The following is an 18,142-nucleotide window of genomic DNA, read 5'->3' on the forward strand; positions in this document are numbered from 1 at the left end:
AACCTGAATCTAATTATGAGGAAGCAAGAAACAGACCCAAAGCGAGGGACATTCTTCCAAATGGTCAGTGTCGTGAAAGTCAAGGAAGGCCGAAGGGACTGTTTCAGATAAAAGACTAAAGGGACATGAGACTAAAGGTTCATGCAATACATGAACCTGGACTGGATCCTGGATCGGGAGGCAGGGGGAAATGCTATAAGGGACGTTATCATGACAACAGGGGAAACCGTATTTACAAATTATACGTTAGGGAATTCCCGTCGGGGTGCAGAGGAAACGAATCCGGCTAGGAACCATGAGGTTGTGGGTTCGATCCCTGGCCTCGCTCAGTGGGTTAAGGATCTGGCACTGCCGTCAGCTGTGGTGAAGGTCGGAGGCGCGGCTTGGATCTGATGCTGTGGCTGTGGTGTAGGCTGGCAGCTGTAGCTCCAGTTCAACCCCTAGTCTGGGAACCTCCATATGCCGCGGGTGTGGCCCTAAAAAGCAAATATATATGTGTGTGTGTGTGTGTGTGTGTGTGTGTGTGTGTGTGTGTGTTAGGTAATTAGCTAATATACATCAAATATTAGATAGTATTAGATCAATGTGAAATGTCTGGATTTTGATAACTGTACTGTGATTATGTAAGAGAATGTCTTTGTTCTTAAGAGATACACATTAAGTATTTAGTGGTAAAAGGGAATGATGACTGCAAATTACTCTCAAATAGTTCAGAAAATGAGTTTCAAATATATCCATGTGGTATTCCATTGTGTATGTTGGTAGATGCAAACAGTTACATTTAGAATGGATAAGCCATGAGGTCCTACTGTACAGCACAGGGAACTATGCCCAATCTCTTGGGAGAGACCAGGATGGAAGATAAGATGAGAAAGAGAATGTATATTCATGTATGACTGACTGGGTTACTACTCTGGACAGCAGAAATTGACTCAACACTGTAAATCAACTATACCCTAATAAAAATAAATTTAAAAAATATATATCTGTGTGCATACACATACATACATAAATTGAGAAGAGAATGAAAGCATATGTGCCAAACTATTAGTTAGTGATTTTGGATGAAGGGCAAAAGAATCCAAAGTTTCCAAAGAATTAATGCTTTAAAACTCTTAGAAAATATCTTCCTTTAGGCCTTGAGGTAGATAAGGACTTCCCAAACAAGACAGAAAATGCACATGTATCAAAGACAAGATCTAGAGACTCAGGAGTTTCCTCGTGGTGCAGCGGGTTAAGGATCTGGCGTTGTCACTGCAGTGGCTCAGGTTGCTGCTGGGGCGCAGGTTCGATCCCTGGCCCGGGAACTTGCACACACCACAGGTATGGCCAAAATAAAGATCTAGTGATTCAACTATAAGGAAATGAGGAAACTTTATTCATTGAAAGACCCTTTGTCCTTTGGGGGCCCTTATTAGTCAAAGTGTTCAGGGGGCACAGAGCAGGCAAGGAACTCAGTTCCTGCTCCACCACCAGCAGCTCCCGCAGGCAGATCCATGAGCACTGGGCTGTGCCCAGCACGTCATCCACCAGCTCTCCTGAGCACAGCCCCGAGGGTTGCTGAGAGTGGGACCTCCGCGTGAGCCTCCAGCAACGCATCTGACCTGGCCTTCTTGACGGCCCAAGGGCACTCACCCGGCGAGAACCCCGGAGTAAGGCTTGAGGGAAGCTCTCACTCTGCCTGCCCATCCTCCTGATCTTTGCTCTCTTGATGGTGACCCCAGGACAGACTGGCAGCTGTGCTGGTGACACAGGGGAGGAGCCTCGGGGGTGGGGAGGAGAGGCTATCTGCCAACCAGTATGGAAAAATTAAAATATTCTGTCGTTTGACATTGTTAAACATTAAAACATTTTTTTTTTTTGGTCTTTTTTGCCATTTCTTGGGCTGCTCCCGTGGCATGTGGAGGTTCCCAGGCTAGGAGTCAAATCGGAGCTGTAGCCACCGGCCTACGCCAGAGACACAGCAACGTGGGATCCGAGCCTTGTCTGCAACCTACACCACGGCTCATGGCAATGCTGGATCCTTAACCCACTGAGCAAGGCCAGGGATCGAACCTGCAACCTCATGGTTCCCAGTCGGATTCGCTAACCACTGGGCCATGACAGGAACTCCCATCTAATGTATATTTATATACATATACGTGAGTGCATATATTCTTTTTCAGACATTGTTAAACATTTTAACAACTCCGATAGCCCAAGCTGGTGGACAAAAGACCACCCTCACCTGTCTCTCCCTCCCTGAGAGTCACACAAGGAAAGTGTACCATGACCATGCCAGCCACAGATGCCCCGCTCCGATGCCCTTCCCCGCCAAAATAGACACTTTGGACTCCACCCTGGCTGGGTAGGCTTCTGCAAGGTGATGGAAGGAGATTTGGGAGCTAGCAATTGGAGCACAATGTTGCTAACACAGACCCACTCAGATTCTAGCCTCCGCAGCCACATAGGAAAAGGCTGGGTTTTCTGGTCTGTTTCTGCCTCGGAGGATGGAGTGTGTCAGTGCCACCACCAGGACCCCTACGAGGACTTTCTAGGACAGGATCCCCGCTCCATCTCCTGATGGCTCTCCAGCGAAGCACATAGCCATGCCTCCCTTCAGGGGCATCTCAGTCCCAGAACATTCTGCACCCCTGGGGCAAGCTGTGCTGCCAGGATTGGCCCGTCCACTGCCCATTCTGTCTGTCCCTGGCCATCGGCTCTGTCCCACCCTGCAGATGGCTTGGGGCTTGGTCCTCCAGCTTCAAGGCTGCTCTCAGTCCTGCCTTCCTGTAATAGGATCGGCCCCTTTACAGCCTCTCCCAGCCAAGCAGAAGGGCTCCTAGGGCACTTACGAGGCTGCCTGAGAGCCCGCGGTGTGGTTCACGGTGCCCTCAGCCGGGGTGAGACTGGACGTCTCTGCATGCCCTCCCGGCCTCTCCTGCTCCCTCTGGCTGCTCCCTCCCCACTGGACTGTTCTCTGTACCTCTGTGCTCCTACCTCTGGCTTCCTCTACTCACCATGCCCACTCCTGTCCCCCAGCTTCTCCCTGCTCCCTCTCCTGTCCTTGTTCCCTCTGCATGGTTCCCATCTGACTCTTCCTTCATCCCTCTGTTTACTGTTCCCCCAAATGTCTTTTGTTTTTCCTGAGTGTTCCCTAGCCTCTTTAGTGATGCCTCTGATTATCCCTGGGTCCCTCTAACTGTTCGATTGTTTCTTCTTCCCGCTGACGGATCCCTGGGGCCTCTGACTGTCCTGTGTTGCCTTTGACAGTTGTCCCTCTAGCCGGTCCTTAGTCTGTGGCACCATTCTGATTTTGCCCTAGTCCATCCGACTGCTCCCTGGTTCTCATGAGGCTTTCTTGTTCCTTCTACTTGATACAGACTGACTGCTCTCTGAGTCCTATGACTTCTCCCTAGAACAAATTCTTCCCTGTTCCTTGGGCAGTTCTGGAACACATTTCTAATATGCTCTCATCTGATGCTCCTGTGTCTGGTCCATGGACCACACTTTGCAGAGGGCTGGTCTACCTGGCTCCTAGCCTAGGCTAGGCTCTTGATCATCAACCTATATTATTTCTATTATTATTATTTTCTTTCTTTTTTGTCTTTTTGCCTTTTCTAGGGCCGCTCCCGTGGCATATGGAAATTCCCAGGCTAGGGGTCGAATTGGAGCTGTAGCCGCCAGCCTACGCCAGAGACACAGCTCTGTGCCACAGCTGGATTCTCTACTTTCACCTTCTCCATCACTTGCATTCATTACATCTGACTTTGGCTGGTTCCTTTGGTTGTTTTCTTTCTTTTTTTTTTTTTTTGGTCTTTTTTTCCCCTTTTACGCTATTTTAGGGACACACACATGGCATATGGAGGTTCCCGGGCTAGGGGGCAAATTGGAGCTGTAGCCGCCAGCCTATGCCACAGCCAAAGTCACGCAGGATCTGAGCTGCGTCTGCGCCCTACACCACAGCTCACGGCAACACCGGATCCTTAACCCACTGGGCAAGGCCAGGGATCGCACCTGCGTCCTCACGGATACTAGTCGGATGCGTTAACCACTGAGCCCCGATACGGGAACTCCTCTTTGGTTGTTTGTTTGTTTGTTTGTTTCTTTTTTTTTTTTTTTTTTTTTTTTTGTCTTTTTGCCTTTTCTAGGGCCGCTCCCGTGGCATATGGAAATTCCCAGGCTAGGGGTCGAATTGGAGCTGTAGCCGCCAGCCTACGCCAGAGACACAGCAACTCCGGATACGAGCTGTGTCTGCGATCTACAGCACAGCCCTTTGGTTGTTTCTTGAGCAGAGTGACTGGCTGTCCCAGTTTGCCTAGGACTTCCCCTGCTTTAGCACTGACGTCCTACATCCCAGGGAACTCAGGATGCTCCGCAGCCTCTCCCTGACTCCTGCAACTTTCCCTCAAGCCCAGCGCCCATTACACGGGGCCTCTGGCTTTGCAAATGGATACCATGCCTTCCAGCTGTTCTCTAGTCCCTCCAGTTGTTCTCTGGTCAGTCAGTCTGCTGTCCCACACCAGTTATACTTTTGATGCCCACTTCGCTGTGCCCTAGTCCTCTGGTTAGGCTGTGGGACCTCTAGTGGACACCCAGCACAGCTTCGCTGTTCCCTCTGGCTGTTCTCCAAGCTCAGCAATTGTTCCTTGTGACCCCTGGTGCCCTTGGCTAAGCCTCAGTCTCAGAGGCTCTTTTCTGTCTCTCCAACTGTCCCCATGGGTCTGTCCCTCCCTTGCCCTTCCAACCTGTTCTCCAGCCTCAACAGCTGGTCTCTGCTTCCTGTGGCTGCCGCCTGCTCCCAGGCTCATCTTCCCCATTTCCTGCTCCCTTTCTGCATTCCCTCGGATCCTCTTCTGACCCCCTGGCACCTCTCGAAGTGGCTTGTCTGGCAGGCTCTTACCTAGCACACTAACCCCTTTGGTTTTTCCCATTTGAGCTGAGTCTTCTGTTTCCTGGTCCCTCTGGGTGGCCCCTGTTCCCTCTGGCTGCTCTCTGGTTCCTCTGTCTCCTGATCCTTCCAATTGTTCTCAGACTCTCTGGCTCTTGCAGGCTCCCCACTATTTCCGCTTCTGTAGCCCTGACTACTGTTTCTTGGTCTCTCTGCTGCTCCCTGGATTCTGGCTCGTGCTTTCTCATTTCTTCTGTTTGTTCTATTGCATTCCCATTGGCCCTGGTCCCTTGGTTATCGTCTGTCTCCAATAAATGCACCGTGGTCCCTTTGGCTGTTCCTTGTGGCTATTCCTCACCCCTCTTTCTCTTACCGACCCCTCTCCTTGTTTTCCAGCTTCAGCCACTATTTCTTAGTTCACTGCCTGGTTCCCACTCCTGGAGACATTTTTTTTTTTTTTTTGCCTTTTCTAGGGCCTCTCCCATGGCATATGGAGGTTCCCAGGCTAGGGGTCTGATCAGAGCTGTAGCCGCCGGCCTACACCACAGCCACAGCAACGCAGGATCTGAGCCGCGTCTGCAACCTACACCACAGCTCACGGCAGTGCCGGATCCTTAACCCACAGAGTGAGGCCAGGGATCAAACCCACAACCTCATGGTTCCTAGTCGGATTCGTTAACCACTGCGCCACGATGGGAACTCCTCCTGGGGACACTTTTTATTGGGTCCTTGGTATCTCTGCCCATTCCCCACTCCCTGACCTCTAATGAAAAAACTAAAAACCTAACAAGTAAATAAGTGAATAAATACTATTCTCCAGGGTCTTCATCATTTCCATCTCTTTTGGGGAAGGAAGATCTACAGTTGGAGAAATGCACCTTGCAGAGACCAGAATCATTCATCAAGAAATTCCCACACACTGGCTGGGCAAGAGGCCATGTGTGCAGAAGGAATGGGGAGGACCACACTGTGGTGGCCCCAACCTGTGGGTTTACAGCCTAGACAAGGACAATTTTCCACAGCAGAAGTGCCCTACTTTTAGGCAGCAATTCCTTTACCATTCGATGCCCCTGTATCTTTTTTTTTTTTTTTTTTTTTGGTCTTATCTTTTTAGGGCCACACCCACAGCATATGGAGGTTCCCAGGCTAGGGATCCAATCGGAGCTGTAGCCACTGGCCTCTGTCACAGCCATAGCAACGTGAGATCCAAGCCGCATCTGCCACCTACACCACAGCTCACAGCAATGCCAGATCCTTTAACCCACTGAGTGAGGCCAGGGATCGAACCTGCGTCCTCATAGATGCTAGTTGGGTTTGCTAACTGCTGAGCAATGACGGGAATTCCTCGATGCCCCTATATCTTTGACTCAAAATATAATTTCAGTGACTTGGGTAAAAAGATCTAAGTGTAGGAATTTCACCATGGCGGGCTTTTTTTGCTTTTTAGTTTTTTTTTTTTTTTGGCGGCACCCATGGCATGTGGGAATTCTGGGGTCAGGGATCAAACCCGTGCCACAGCAGCAACTGAAGCCCCATCAGTGACAATGCCAGATCCTTAACCCTTTGAGCCACCAGGGAACTCCAACCACAGTAGTTTTAATTGAAACAGAAAACCTGAAAATCCTAATTCACAGAGTCAATTGGTTAAATCAATCTTAGTTTATCTAAAGGCTATAATGCTATATGTGCCTTTTTTATATCCACTCCCACAGCACATGGAAGTTCCCAGGCCAGGGACCCCAGCCACTGCAGTTAGATTCTTAATCCCTGTGCCACAGCGGGAACTCCTTATAACGCTATATGCATTATGTGAGTATGAGGAAAAATATTTACTGCCTAGAAAATTACATGAAACTACTAAGTTAAAAAGGAGACAATCAAATACTATGATTTCATTTTTAAATGAGCTATATAATGTACGTATGTGTGGTATGTATGCACATTCGCAACCCTGCACATATACCCACATATATGCACCTACAAGGAAAAACCAACTGTAAGGAAACAGAGCTAAATGTTAACAATGGCTAATTTTGGCTAATGCTGGAATTACAAGTAATGTTTTATTCTCTTCTATTTGCTTACTTGGATTTTCTAGCATTATATCATGAAATAATGAAATAATAAAAATCAATCATTACTTTATTTCATTTTATTATTATTATTATTTTGTCTTTTTGCCTTTTCTAAGGCCGCTCCCGCGGCATGTGGAGGTTCCCGGGCTAGGGGTCTCATCGGAGTTGTAGCCACTGGCCTACACCACAGCCACAGCAATGCGGGATCCAAGCTGCATCTGCGACCTACACCACAGCTCACGGCAATGCCGGATCCTTTAAGCCACTGAGCGAGGCCAGGGATCGAACTCATATTCTCATAGATGCTAGTCAGGTTTGTTACCACTGACCCACAAAGGGGAACTCCCACATCATTATAATTTTAAAAAGTTTACTATTATCCTAATGACCACATAACCCTGAGCTCCTGTGACAAGGAGCCTGTCCCCAGAGGTGACAGCATCGACAGTACGGTCAGAAGGAGGGAGCTGTGGGGCAGGGTCTGGCTCCCTTATGGTCCTCCTCTGTTTGGAGAATCTCGAGGGGAACTTTTAGTGGGAAACTTGGCCTTGGCTGCTGTGTGGTGAGGGTGGAGGACAGTCAGGAGGCCTGGCTCGGGTCCGCTGCTGTCACTCACCATCGGAGAGGCCTGGGCAAGTCACATACCTTCTGAGGCCACTTTATTTGTCTTTGAAAGGAGGAGGAGGAACAACTAGAGAGGCCCTAGAGACAGTGCTCACCCTCTTACCCTGCATCCTCCAAGTTCCAAAGAAAAGGGATTTCTCTGCTCTAAATCAGGACAGAGGAGAAATCATCAAATCCCCAAGGACCAGGGAGAAAGTAGGCTCTGGTGCGGATCAGCTGAGTGCAAGCACAGAGCCAGAGGAGCGTGAAGGGCCTGTGCTGGGCATCAGGGGGTAGCATCTCCCTGGCTGGGGCTGGTGCTCACCCCCACCTGGACCTTCCACCCTGCAGGGAGCTGCCTTCCCCCCAACCCCAGGCTGTAGGTAAGACGATCCCCACTTTTCCTCCACCAGCCACATCATCCTTTCCACTGAAACACACAAGGCTCTGAATGCGGGACACCAGCCACGTGGTGCTCACACAGCAGGAGGATGGGGATCCGTCTCAGGGACAGCGAGTCCAGAATCAGCCCCCTCCTGGGACCCACTGGCCTCTGCCCCAAGGCCTCGGTGACCGGAGCCATCTATCAACTCTCGGCCCTGGAGCCCTCGCCCTCCTCACCTCACACATGCTGCCATGTCCCACTGCCGTCCGGGTTGGGGACCACTGGGGAGAGCTCCGGTTGGTGGGCATCCTCCCGCTGGGCCTCAGCCCTCGGGCTCTCCTGGGGGCAACTCTGCTCTTCCTGGGAGCCCGAGGCCAGGTGGGTCCGAGGACTCAACCAGAGCTGCTCTGGTGGGAAGGAAGATCCTGCAGCCTTCACAGCGGGGTCTGGCCCAGGGGCTCCGCAGAGACTCCAAGAAACCTGGAAAAGCAATTGTCCACGTGATCAGTCACTCAGCATTCACCCCACAAGTGCTTTCTGAGGGCACCAAAGTACAGTTTACAACACCGAACACCAAGTATTAGTGTAGAATATGGAAAAAACCCTTGCAACTTGGTGTAAAACAAATGTGAATTTGAATTCCAGCTCTTCTGCCTTCTAGCTAGAACCTGGGGAAGTCATGCCTGTCTGCATTTCTTCACCTTAAAATTGAGAACTCGGAGTTCCCATCGTGGTTCAGCAGTAACAAACCCGACTAGGATCCATGAGGACGCGGGTTCGATCCCTGGCCTCGCTCAGTGGGTTAAGGATCTGGTATTGCCGTGAGCTGTGGTGTGGGTCGCAGACGCAGCATGGATCCCACGTGGCTGTGGCTGTGGTGTAGGCCGGTGGCTACAGCTCCGACTGGACCCCTAGCCTGGGAACCTCCATATGCCGCGGGAGCGGCCCTAGAAAAAGCAAAAAGACAGAAAAAATAATAATAACTCTCATGGACTGACTAATGACTTGAGATACTTCAGATGACTTCAGAGATCTCCAACTGTAATAAAACCTCAAGAATTTCTACAGAGGTCCCAATCACTTATCCATATATGTCTCTAATTATTTTTCTTCAAGGATTTCCCGAGATTATCACTCGCTGCCCCAACATGAATGACACCTACAGGCCTTGGATTATCTACTCCTGTTAGACTCTAACTCCCTGATCCTCTCCCACAGATAATCCTCCCAATCCTTTACTCCCAGAGGAACCAAATCAACCCCAAATCTGGTTTGGTATTAAATTTAAAGGATAAGAAGAAAACTTAAAACACTTCCATATGGAAACCACATGTTATTTACAATGGAAAGGGATCACAACGGCACCAGACTTTTTTTTTTCTGTCTCTTTAGGGCCACACCTGCGGCATATGGAAGTTCTCAGGCTAGGGATCGAATTGGAGCTGTAGCCTCCGGCCTACGCCAGAGCCACAGTAACACCAGATTCGAGCTGCATCTGCGACCTACACCACAGCTCACGGCAATGCCAGATCCTTAACTCACTGAGTGGGGCCAGGGATCGAACCTGTGTCCTCATGGATACTAGTCAGTATTGAACCGACATCCTCATGGATACGAGTCAGGTTCTTATCACTGAGCCACAACAGGAACTCCTAGACTTCTCATTTTGCAATAACAGGAGCTATATTAGAAGGGGGGAAAAAAATCTATGAATTATTGAGAGAAAGTGACTGAGATCCAAGAATTTTAAGCCCACTCTAGCTCAATACAATTTTTCTGTTAGAGCAAAGACCATTTTAGACATATAAGCATTATAGCATTATATGCCAATATGAGTATCTCAGGAGAATACTCAAGGGAATAATCTAAACAATTATAAATTAAATAGTAATAGAAACTTCAAAATTGGAGGAAAGCAATTTAGGGGAGTTCCCGTAGTGGCTTAGTGGTTAACGAATCCAACTAGGAACCATGAGGTTGTGGGTTTGATCCCTGGCCTCGCTCAGTGGGTTAAGGATCCAGCATTGCTGTGAGCAATGCCGTGGACAAAATGTAATACCCTGGGGAAATGCACTGAGTGAAATGAGGATGGGAAGGCAAATTATGCATCTCTAATACTAGAATTAGAGATGCATATTTCCAAAGAATATTACAACTTTATTTGGACTTAGAAATAGAGAAAATATTGACAATCATATTTGTAAGGAAGATGAAGGCAACTACTAGCAGAAACTGATTAAAATAATCAAAATTCCAAACTGTAATTACCACATAATAAGAAACTATAGGGTAATTAGGAGAAACCTGACTAAACCATCACAATAGGAAAAGAGAAAGTAAGGAAATATCAACCAAGTAAGATAAACTATAAACATAAAATAACAGGAGGCATGAAATCAAATATATTATACTTCAAGTACATTGAATGAGCTGAATTCTGCTGTAAAAGATAATGGGGTTGGGTTTAAAAATATGTCTAAACAAAAAGACAAAGATGTGAAATGAAGCATTGGACAGAAACACACCATGTTATTGGAGTTCCCATCGTGGCACAGTGGAAACGAATCCGACTAGGAACCACGAGGTTGTGGGTTCGATCCCTGGCCTTGTTCAGTGGGTTAAGGATCCGGCGTTGCCGTGAGCTGTGGTGTAGGTCGCAGACGCGGCTTGGATCCCGTGTTGCTGTGGCTGTGGTGTAGGCTGGCGGCTGCAGCTCTAATTGGACCCCTAGCCTGGGAACCTCCAAATGCCTAAAAGGACAAAAAAGACAAAAAAGACAAAAAAAAAAAAAAAAAAGAAAGAAAGAAAGAAACACACCATGTTATTTCCTCTTCTTTCCATTATGGTGAGCACTACTCAGGTCTTAGCTAAGAAAGTGCGGCCTACCTCAGGGCCATAAAGATATTTAATGTTTTCTTCTAAAAGTTTTACTGTTTTATCCCTCACATTTAGATCAACAGTCTTCCCAGGAAGGAGTTGCTGTGTGGTACGCGTTAGGGTCAAGATTCAGTTCTTCCATATCAATATCAAGATAATCCAGTACTGCTTATGGAAACAATTCCCGCTTTTCCAGGTCGATTTGTGACCAGGTACGTGGGGATTCACTCCTGAACCCCGTATTGCCATTGGTCTATTTGTCTAGTCTCGGACCAGTGCTACACTGTCTTTTCTTTTGTTTTTCGTCCTTTTAGGGCCACACCTGCGGCATATGGAGGTTCCCAGGCTAGGGGTCGAATCGGAGCTGTAGCTGCTGGCCTACGCCACAGCCAGATTGAAGCCCTGTCTTTGACCTACACCACAGCTCACGGCAACACCAGATCCTTAACTCACTGATCGAGGCCAGGGATCAAACCTGCGTCCTCATGGATGCCAGTCAGACCCGTTTCCGCTGAGCCACGATGGGAACTCCCCAGGACTACGCTGTCTTAATTCATGTGCTTCATATTAAGCTTTGCTATCTGGCAGAATGAAAGATTATGACATTGGACTGCATTAAAAGTAAGGAGGACTTCTGGGAGTTTCCGTCGTGGCACAGTGGAAACAAATCCGACTAGGAACCATGAGGTTGCGGGTGCGATCCCTGGCCTCGCTCAGTGGGTTAAGGATCCGGTGTTGTTGTGAGCTGTTGTGTAGGTCGGAGGCTGCAGCTCTGATTAGACCCCTAGCCTGGGAACCTCCATATGCCGCGGGTGTGGCCCTTAAAAAAAAAAAAAGTAAGGACTTCCGTTTATGGGAAAACAAAATTAAGAGTGTAGAGGCAAATCCCACAATAGGAGAAGATAACTGCAATATCTGTATCTGACAAACAATTTGTATTTCAAAAATATCAAGGAATCCCTAGAAATCAATAAGAGAGAGAGAAGAGCAAAAGGATCAGATATGTCACAAAGAAGATATCCAAGTGGTAAATAAGCATAAGAAAAGATGCTCCAATTCATTAGCTAGCAAAAAAATATAAATTACAGGGAGTTCCCGTCATGACTCAGCGGTAACAAACCTGAGTAGCATCCGTGAGGACACGGGCTCGATCCCTGGCCTCCCTCAGTGGGTTGAGGATCCGGTGTTGCCGTGAGCTGTGGTGTAGGTTGAAGATGCGGCTCAGATCCTGCATTGCTGTGGCTGTGGCGTAGGCTGGCAGCTACAGCTCCGATTCGACCCCTAGCCTGGGAACTTTCATATGTCGCGGGTGTGGCCCTAAAAAGACAAAAAAGAAAAGAAAATATAAACTACAGATACTTCTCCATATCCACCAGAAATGGCTTAAATGAAAAGGATGGAAAATAACCAAGAGCTGGCAAGGAGGTGGAGCAACTGAAACTCATCAATTGTTTTTTAGGAGCATAAAATAAGGCAAACACTTTGGAAAACTGTTTGGTAGTATCTAGGGAAGGCGAAGATATGCAATATCCTATGACCTAGCTATTCCACTGAGGTATATACTCAAGAGAAATGTGAACATATATTTGCCGAATGACAGGTATGATGAAGGTCACAGGGGCTTTATTCAAAACTGAAAATTATGTAAGTGCCCGTAAACAATAGAATGGATAAACAAATTGTCCACTTATTTATTTATTTATTTTTAGGGCCACAACCTGCAGCATATGGAAGTCCCCAGGCTAGGGGCTGAATCGGAGCTGAAGCTGCTGGTCTACGTCACAGCCGCAGCAACACCAGATCCGAGCCTTGTCTTCGACCTACACCACAGCTCATGGCAACGCCAGATCCTTAACCCACTGAGCGAGGCCAGGGATCGAACTGGCGTCCTCATGGATGGTAGTCAGGTCCACTACTGCTGAGCCAAGATGGGAACTCTCGAAGTCATCCTTTTATTAATACAAGGAAATACTACACAGCAACAAGAATCAACAACTACCAGAACATGCACAAATCTCATCTCATAAACATTATATTGGCCAAATAAGCCAGACTCAAAATAGCAAGAATCAATACTGTATGTTTAGGTTTCTATAAATTTCAAAACCATGTAAAACTAATCTATGCTGTCGAAGTCAGGATATTGATACTCCTTGGGAGGAAGTTAGTGATTAGAAAAGAACACAGGGAAGCTTCTTTTTCTTCTTCTTTTTTGGCCACACCCATGGCATGTGGAAGTTCCCAGGCCAGGTATTGAACCTGTACCACAGCAGTGACAATGCTGGATCCTTAAACCGCTGAGTGATGAGGGCACTCCCTGGGGAGCTTCTTGAATGCTAGTAATGTTTTATTTCTTGATCTAGGTGGCTGGTTGTACAAGTTTGCTCAGTCTGTTAAAACATCATCCAGCTAGGAGTTCCCGTGGTGGCGCAGTGGTTAATGAATCTGACTAGGAACCATGAGGTTGCGGGTTCGATCCCTGGCCTTGCTCAGTGGGTTAAGGATCCGGCATTGCCGGGAGCTGTGGTGTAGGTTGCAGACCCGGCTCAGATCCCGAGTTGCTGTGGCTCTGGTGTAGGCCGGTGGCTACAGCTCCGATTAAACCCCTAGCCTGGGAACCTCCAGATGCCGCAGGAGCGGCCCTAGAAAAGGCAAAAAAAAAAAAAAAAAAAAAAAATCATCCAGCTAAACATACAGGATGTGGGCACTTTTCTGTATTATATTATAATTCAATATTTATTTTAAAAATAAACAATACATGAGTTCCTGTCATGGCTCAGTGGTTAACAAACCTGACTAGTATCCATGAGGACGCAGTATGATCCCTGGCCTCGCTCAGTGGATTAAGGATCCAGCGTAGCCGTGAGATGTAGTGTAGGTCACAGAAGCAGCTCGGATCTGGCATTGCTGTGGCTGTGGTGTAGACCGGCAGCTACAGCTCCGATTCGACTCCTAGCCTGGGAACCTCCATATGCCGCAGGTGCAGCCCTAAAAAGACAGACAAAAAAAAATTTTTTTTAATGTATACACAATACACCAGGCAAATGCCAGAACATGAAAGCAGGTCTAGAACTATAATTATTGAAGTGGAAATTCAGGTCCAAAGTGCTCAATAGTTTAAAAAAAGAGGGGTTCTCTCTTTGTATAAAATGAATGCTAAAAAAGTGCTAACTTATATAAAACTTTAGGGTCATTCAATACATACAAATAAAACCAGCACATATGCATGGAACCAAATGAGGTCTTAAAAATCATATTCTCTGGGCTTCTTTTAGCTGCGCATGTCCTAGACTTGGTGCTAGAGATGCTGGCAAACCAGAAAGGCCAACTGTTGCGGACAAAACCGTCCCAAGAAAAACCTGCTCTCTCTAGTCAAAGGACCAAGGAAGGGGCAGTCTAACAAATACGGAAGTTCCCAGGCCAGGGTTTGAATCAGAGCTACAGCTGCCAGCCTACGCCACAGCCACAGCAATGCCAGATCCGAGCCGCGCCCGTGACCTACACCCCAGCTCACAACAATGCTGGATCTTTCACCCACGGAGCGAGGCCAGGGATCGACCTGCATCCTCATGGATGCTAGTCAGGTTTGTGAACCACTGAGCCACGACAGAAACTCTGAAAATAGTTAACTTTTAGGCAATGATGGCTCTACTCAAGCCAAACACAGAAACACTAAGGCCCTGCCCCAGTGACTACCAGGAAGGCAAGGGGATCCAAGCCTAACCATCCACCCTTGGCAGATGGTAAGAAGGCACCTCCAGGCCCCAGCTCCAGCCAGAGGAGTGTCAGGAAAGCCTCGTAGAGTGCTGGATCTTTCTTCCTTACTGGGAAATAACAGCTGCCTCTTCCTCTCCTACCCCTTGGGAACCAGTGGTGACCATGGGGGGAGATGGGGTTTTCATCCTCACTGAGAGATAACGGTGTCCTTCCCTTTCTGCCTCCTTGGCGGAGGTGATGGCCGAGGAGGACCCCTGGAGCTTTCACCAAGGCTCGGTAGTAACAAGGGCATTTCTGCCGATCGTGTCATTGGACATCACGTGGGAAGAAGCAGGGACGAGGTGCCTGCGCCCTCCCAGCCCATTTGAGCTTTACTGGTAAGAGCTCAAAACTGGCATTAGTCCGGATGTCCTTCAGCAGGTGACTGGTTAAACACACTGTGGTACATTCACCCCAAGGAAGGCTATTCGGCAAGAAAAAAAGAATGAACAAGTGACGCTCGCACAACTTGGATGGTTTTTAAGAATGTGATACTATGTGAAAAAAAGCCAACCTCAAAAGTGTATATTCGGAGTTCCCTTTGTGGCTCAGTGGTAACGAACCTGATGACTATCCACGAGGATGTGGGTTTGATCCCTGGCCTCGCTCCGTGGGTTGAGGATCCGGCATTGCCGTGAGCAGTGGTGTAGGTCGCAGACGCAGGCTCGGATCTGGCGTTGCAGTGGCTGTGGTGTAATCCGACGGCTACAGCTCTGCTTCAACCCCTAGCCTGGGAACCTCCATATGCCGTGAGTGCGGCCCGAAAAAGTAAAAAAAAAAAAAAAAAGTTTATATGCTGTGTGAATTGATTAATATAACAATTTTGAAATGACAAAATTTTAGACATGGAGCACAGATTAGTGGTGTCCACGGGTTGGTGGGGACAGGAGGGGAAGTAGGTGTGGTTACAAAAGGGCAATGGTAGGGATCCTTGTGAGGCTGGAATCATTCAGTATTTTGACTATGGTGGTGGAAACGCAAAACTACATAGGTAACAAAAATGTATAAAACTTAGTATACACACATACACATACATATCTGAGTAAAACTGACAAAATCTGGATAAGATGATGGAATTGTAATAAGGTCAAAATTCCAGCTGGTATATTATACTTTAATTTTGTAAAATGTCATCATTGGAGGAAACTGGGCAAAGCACACAAGGGATCACCTTGTATTATTTTTCACAACTGCATGTGATCTACAATTATCACAAAATATATTTCAACGTAAAAAATTTCTTTTTTTTCCCCTTTCCTTTATAAGGCTACATGTGCGGCATATGGAAGTTCCTGGGCTAGGGGTTGAACTGGAGCGGCAGCTTCGGTCTATGCCACAGCCACAGCAACACCAGATCTGAGCCTCATCATTGCTCTACACCTCAGCTCGTGGCAACACTGGATGGAACCTTAACCCACTGAGTGAGACCAGGGATCGAACCTGCATCCTCGTGGAGATTATGTCGGGTTCTTAACTGGCTGAACCATAATGGGAATGCCATCGATTAAAAAAAATTAAAAAGGATGTTGGAGTTCCTGTCATGGTGCAGTGGAAACGCATATAACTAGGAACCATGAGGTTGTGGGTTCGATCCCTGGCCTCGCTCAGTGGGTTAAGGATCCAGCCTTGCTGTGGCTGTGGTGTAGGCCAGCAGCTGTAGCTCCGATTAGACCCCTAGCCTGGGAACCTCCATATGCCTCGGGTGTGGCCCTAAAAAGACAAAGAGACAAAAGAAAAAGAAAAAAGAAAAAGGATGTTCAATATCAATGTTTTTTTTTTGGCCATGCCCAAGGCATGTGGAAGTTCCCAGGCAGAGATCAAACCCATGCTACAGCAGCACCCAAGCCACTGCAGTGACAACACAACGCCAGATCCTTAACCCGCTGTACCACAAGAGAACTCTAATGTTCAAAGCTTTTTGCACAACAAAGAAACCACGGCCAAAACGAAACGATATCCAGCTTAATGGGAGAAAATATTTGCAAAATGATGTGACCCATAAGGAATTAACATCCAACATATATAAACAGCTCATACAACTCAAAAGCAAAAAAAAAAAAAAAAAAAAGATCCACTTACAGATGGGCAGAGGTATAGAATAGATCTTTTTCTTTTTCCTTCTTTCTTTTTTCTTTTTTTTGTCTTTTTGCCTTTTCTAGGGCCGCTGCCACAGCATATGGAGGTTCCCAGGCTAGGGGTCAAATCGGAGCTGTAGCCACTGGCCTACGCCAGAGCCACAGCAACTCGGGATCCAAGCCGCCTCTGTGACCTACATCACAGCTCACGGCAATGCCAGATCCTTAACCCACTGAGCAAGGCCAGGGATCGAACCCACAACCTCATGGTTCCTGGTCGGATTTGTTAACCACTGCACCACGACGGGAACTCCCAGAACAGATATTTTTCCAAAGAAGAAATGCACATGCCCAACAGGCACATGAAAAGGTGCTTAACATCACTAATCATTACGGGAATGAAAATCAAAACCATGAGATAGGGAGGGAAGAACTGGGAGGGGGGGAATAACACATACACGCTCCTGCATAAAATAGATGATTAATGAGAACCTGCTGTAGAGCACAGGAAAGTCTACGCAATAGTCTGTAATAACTTATAAAGGAAAAAAGAATGGATATATTTATATGTATGATTGATTCACTTTGCTGTACGCATGAAACTAATACAACACTGTATATCAACTATAATCCAATAAAATAAAACTTTAAAAACCACACAAGATTCTCACACCTTCAGAATGGCTATTACCAAAAAGCCTACAAATCATGAATGTTGGCGAGGACGGGGAGAAAAGGGAACACTTACACATCGTTAGTGGGAATGTAAATGGTGGAAAATGCTATGAAGGTTTCTCAAAAAACCTAAAAATATGACCTAGAAATTCCACTCCTGGGTATTGTATTATATATCTTTTCAGACATAAATCTGAAAAGAACAAAAACACTAATTCAAAAAGACACACGCATCACAATTTTCCCAGCAGCATCATTTACACTTGCCAAGACATGGAAACACCCTAAGTGTCCGTTAACAGATGACTGGATAAAGAAGACGTGGTATATTAGGGGAATACTACTAAGCCATAAAAAAGAATGAAATTTTGCCATGTGCAGCAATATGGATGGACTTGGAGGGCATTATGCTAAGTGAAATAAGCCGGACAAAGACAAATATATGATATCGCTTATATGTGGAATCTAAAAAATACAACATGGAGTTCCCATTGTGGCGCAGCAGAAACGCATCTGAGTAGGAACCACGAGGTTTCAGGTTCAATCCCTGGCCTCGCTCAGTGGGTTAAGGATCTGGCTGGCGTTGCTGTGAGCTGTGGTGTAGGCCACTAGCTGTAGCTCCGATTGAACCCCTAGCCTGGGAACCTCCATAAGTCGCGGGTGCGGCCCCAAAAAGCAAAACAAAAACAAAGACAAAACCTAGTGAATATAATAAAACAGAAACAGATTCAGATATAGACAAAAAACTAGTAGTTGCCAGTGGGGAGGGGCAATATAGGAGTTGGGGAGTGGAAAGCACAATCTACTGGGTATAAGCAGGCTCAGG

The 18,142-nt window shown here is 47.1% G+C and overlaps 1 protein-coding gene across 1 annotated transcript in view; it reads right to left on the reverse strand.

The window, feature by feature from the left end:
- Positions 1-18,142, reverse strand: part of ZNF41 (zinc finger protein 41) — a 53,404-nt gene that overhangs the window by 28,400 nt on the left and 6,862 nt on the right. Inside the window, 1 exon segment of the mRNA XM_021080384.1 lies at positions 8,170-8,413. Within this exon segment, the coding sequence (XP_020936043.1) occupies positions 8,170-8,241 (72 nt within the window). The 5' untranslated portion in view covers positions 8,242-8,413.

This window comes from Sus scrofa, chromosome X (assembly GCF_000003025.6).
Source record: "Sus scrofa isolate TJ Tabasco breed Duroc chromosome X, Sscrofa11.1, whole genome shotgun sequence".
NCBI lineage: Eukaryota > Metazoa > Chordata > Mammalia > Artiodactyla > Suidae > Sus > Sus scrofa.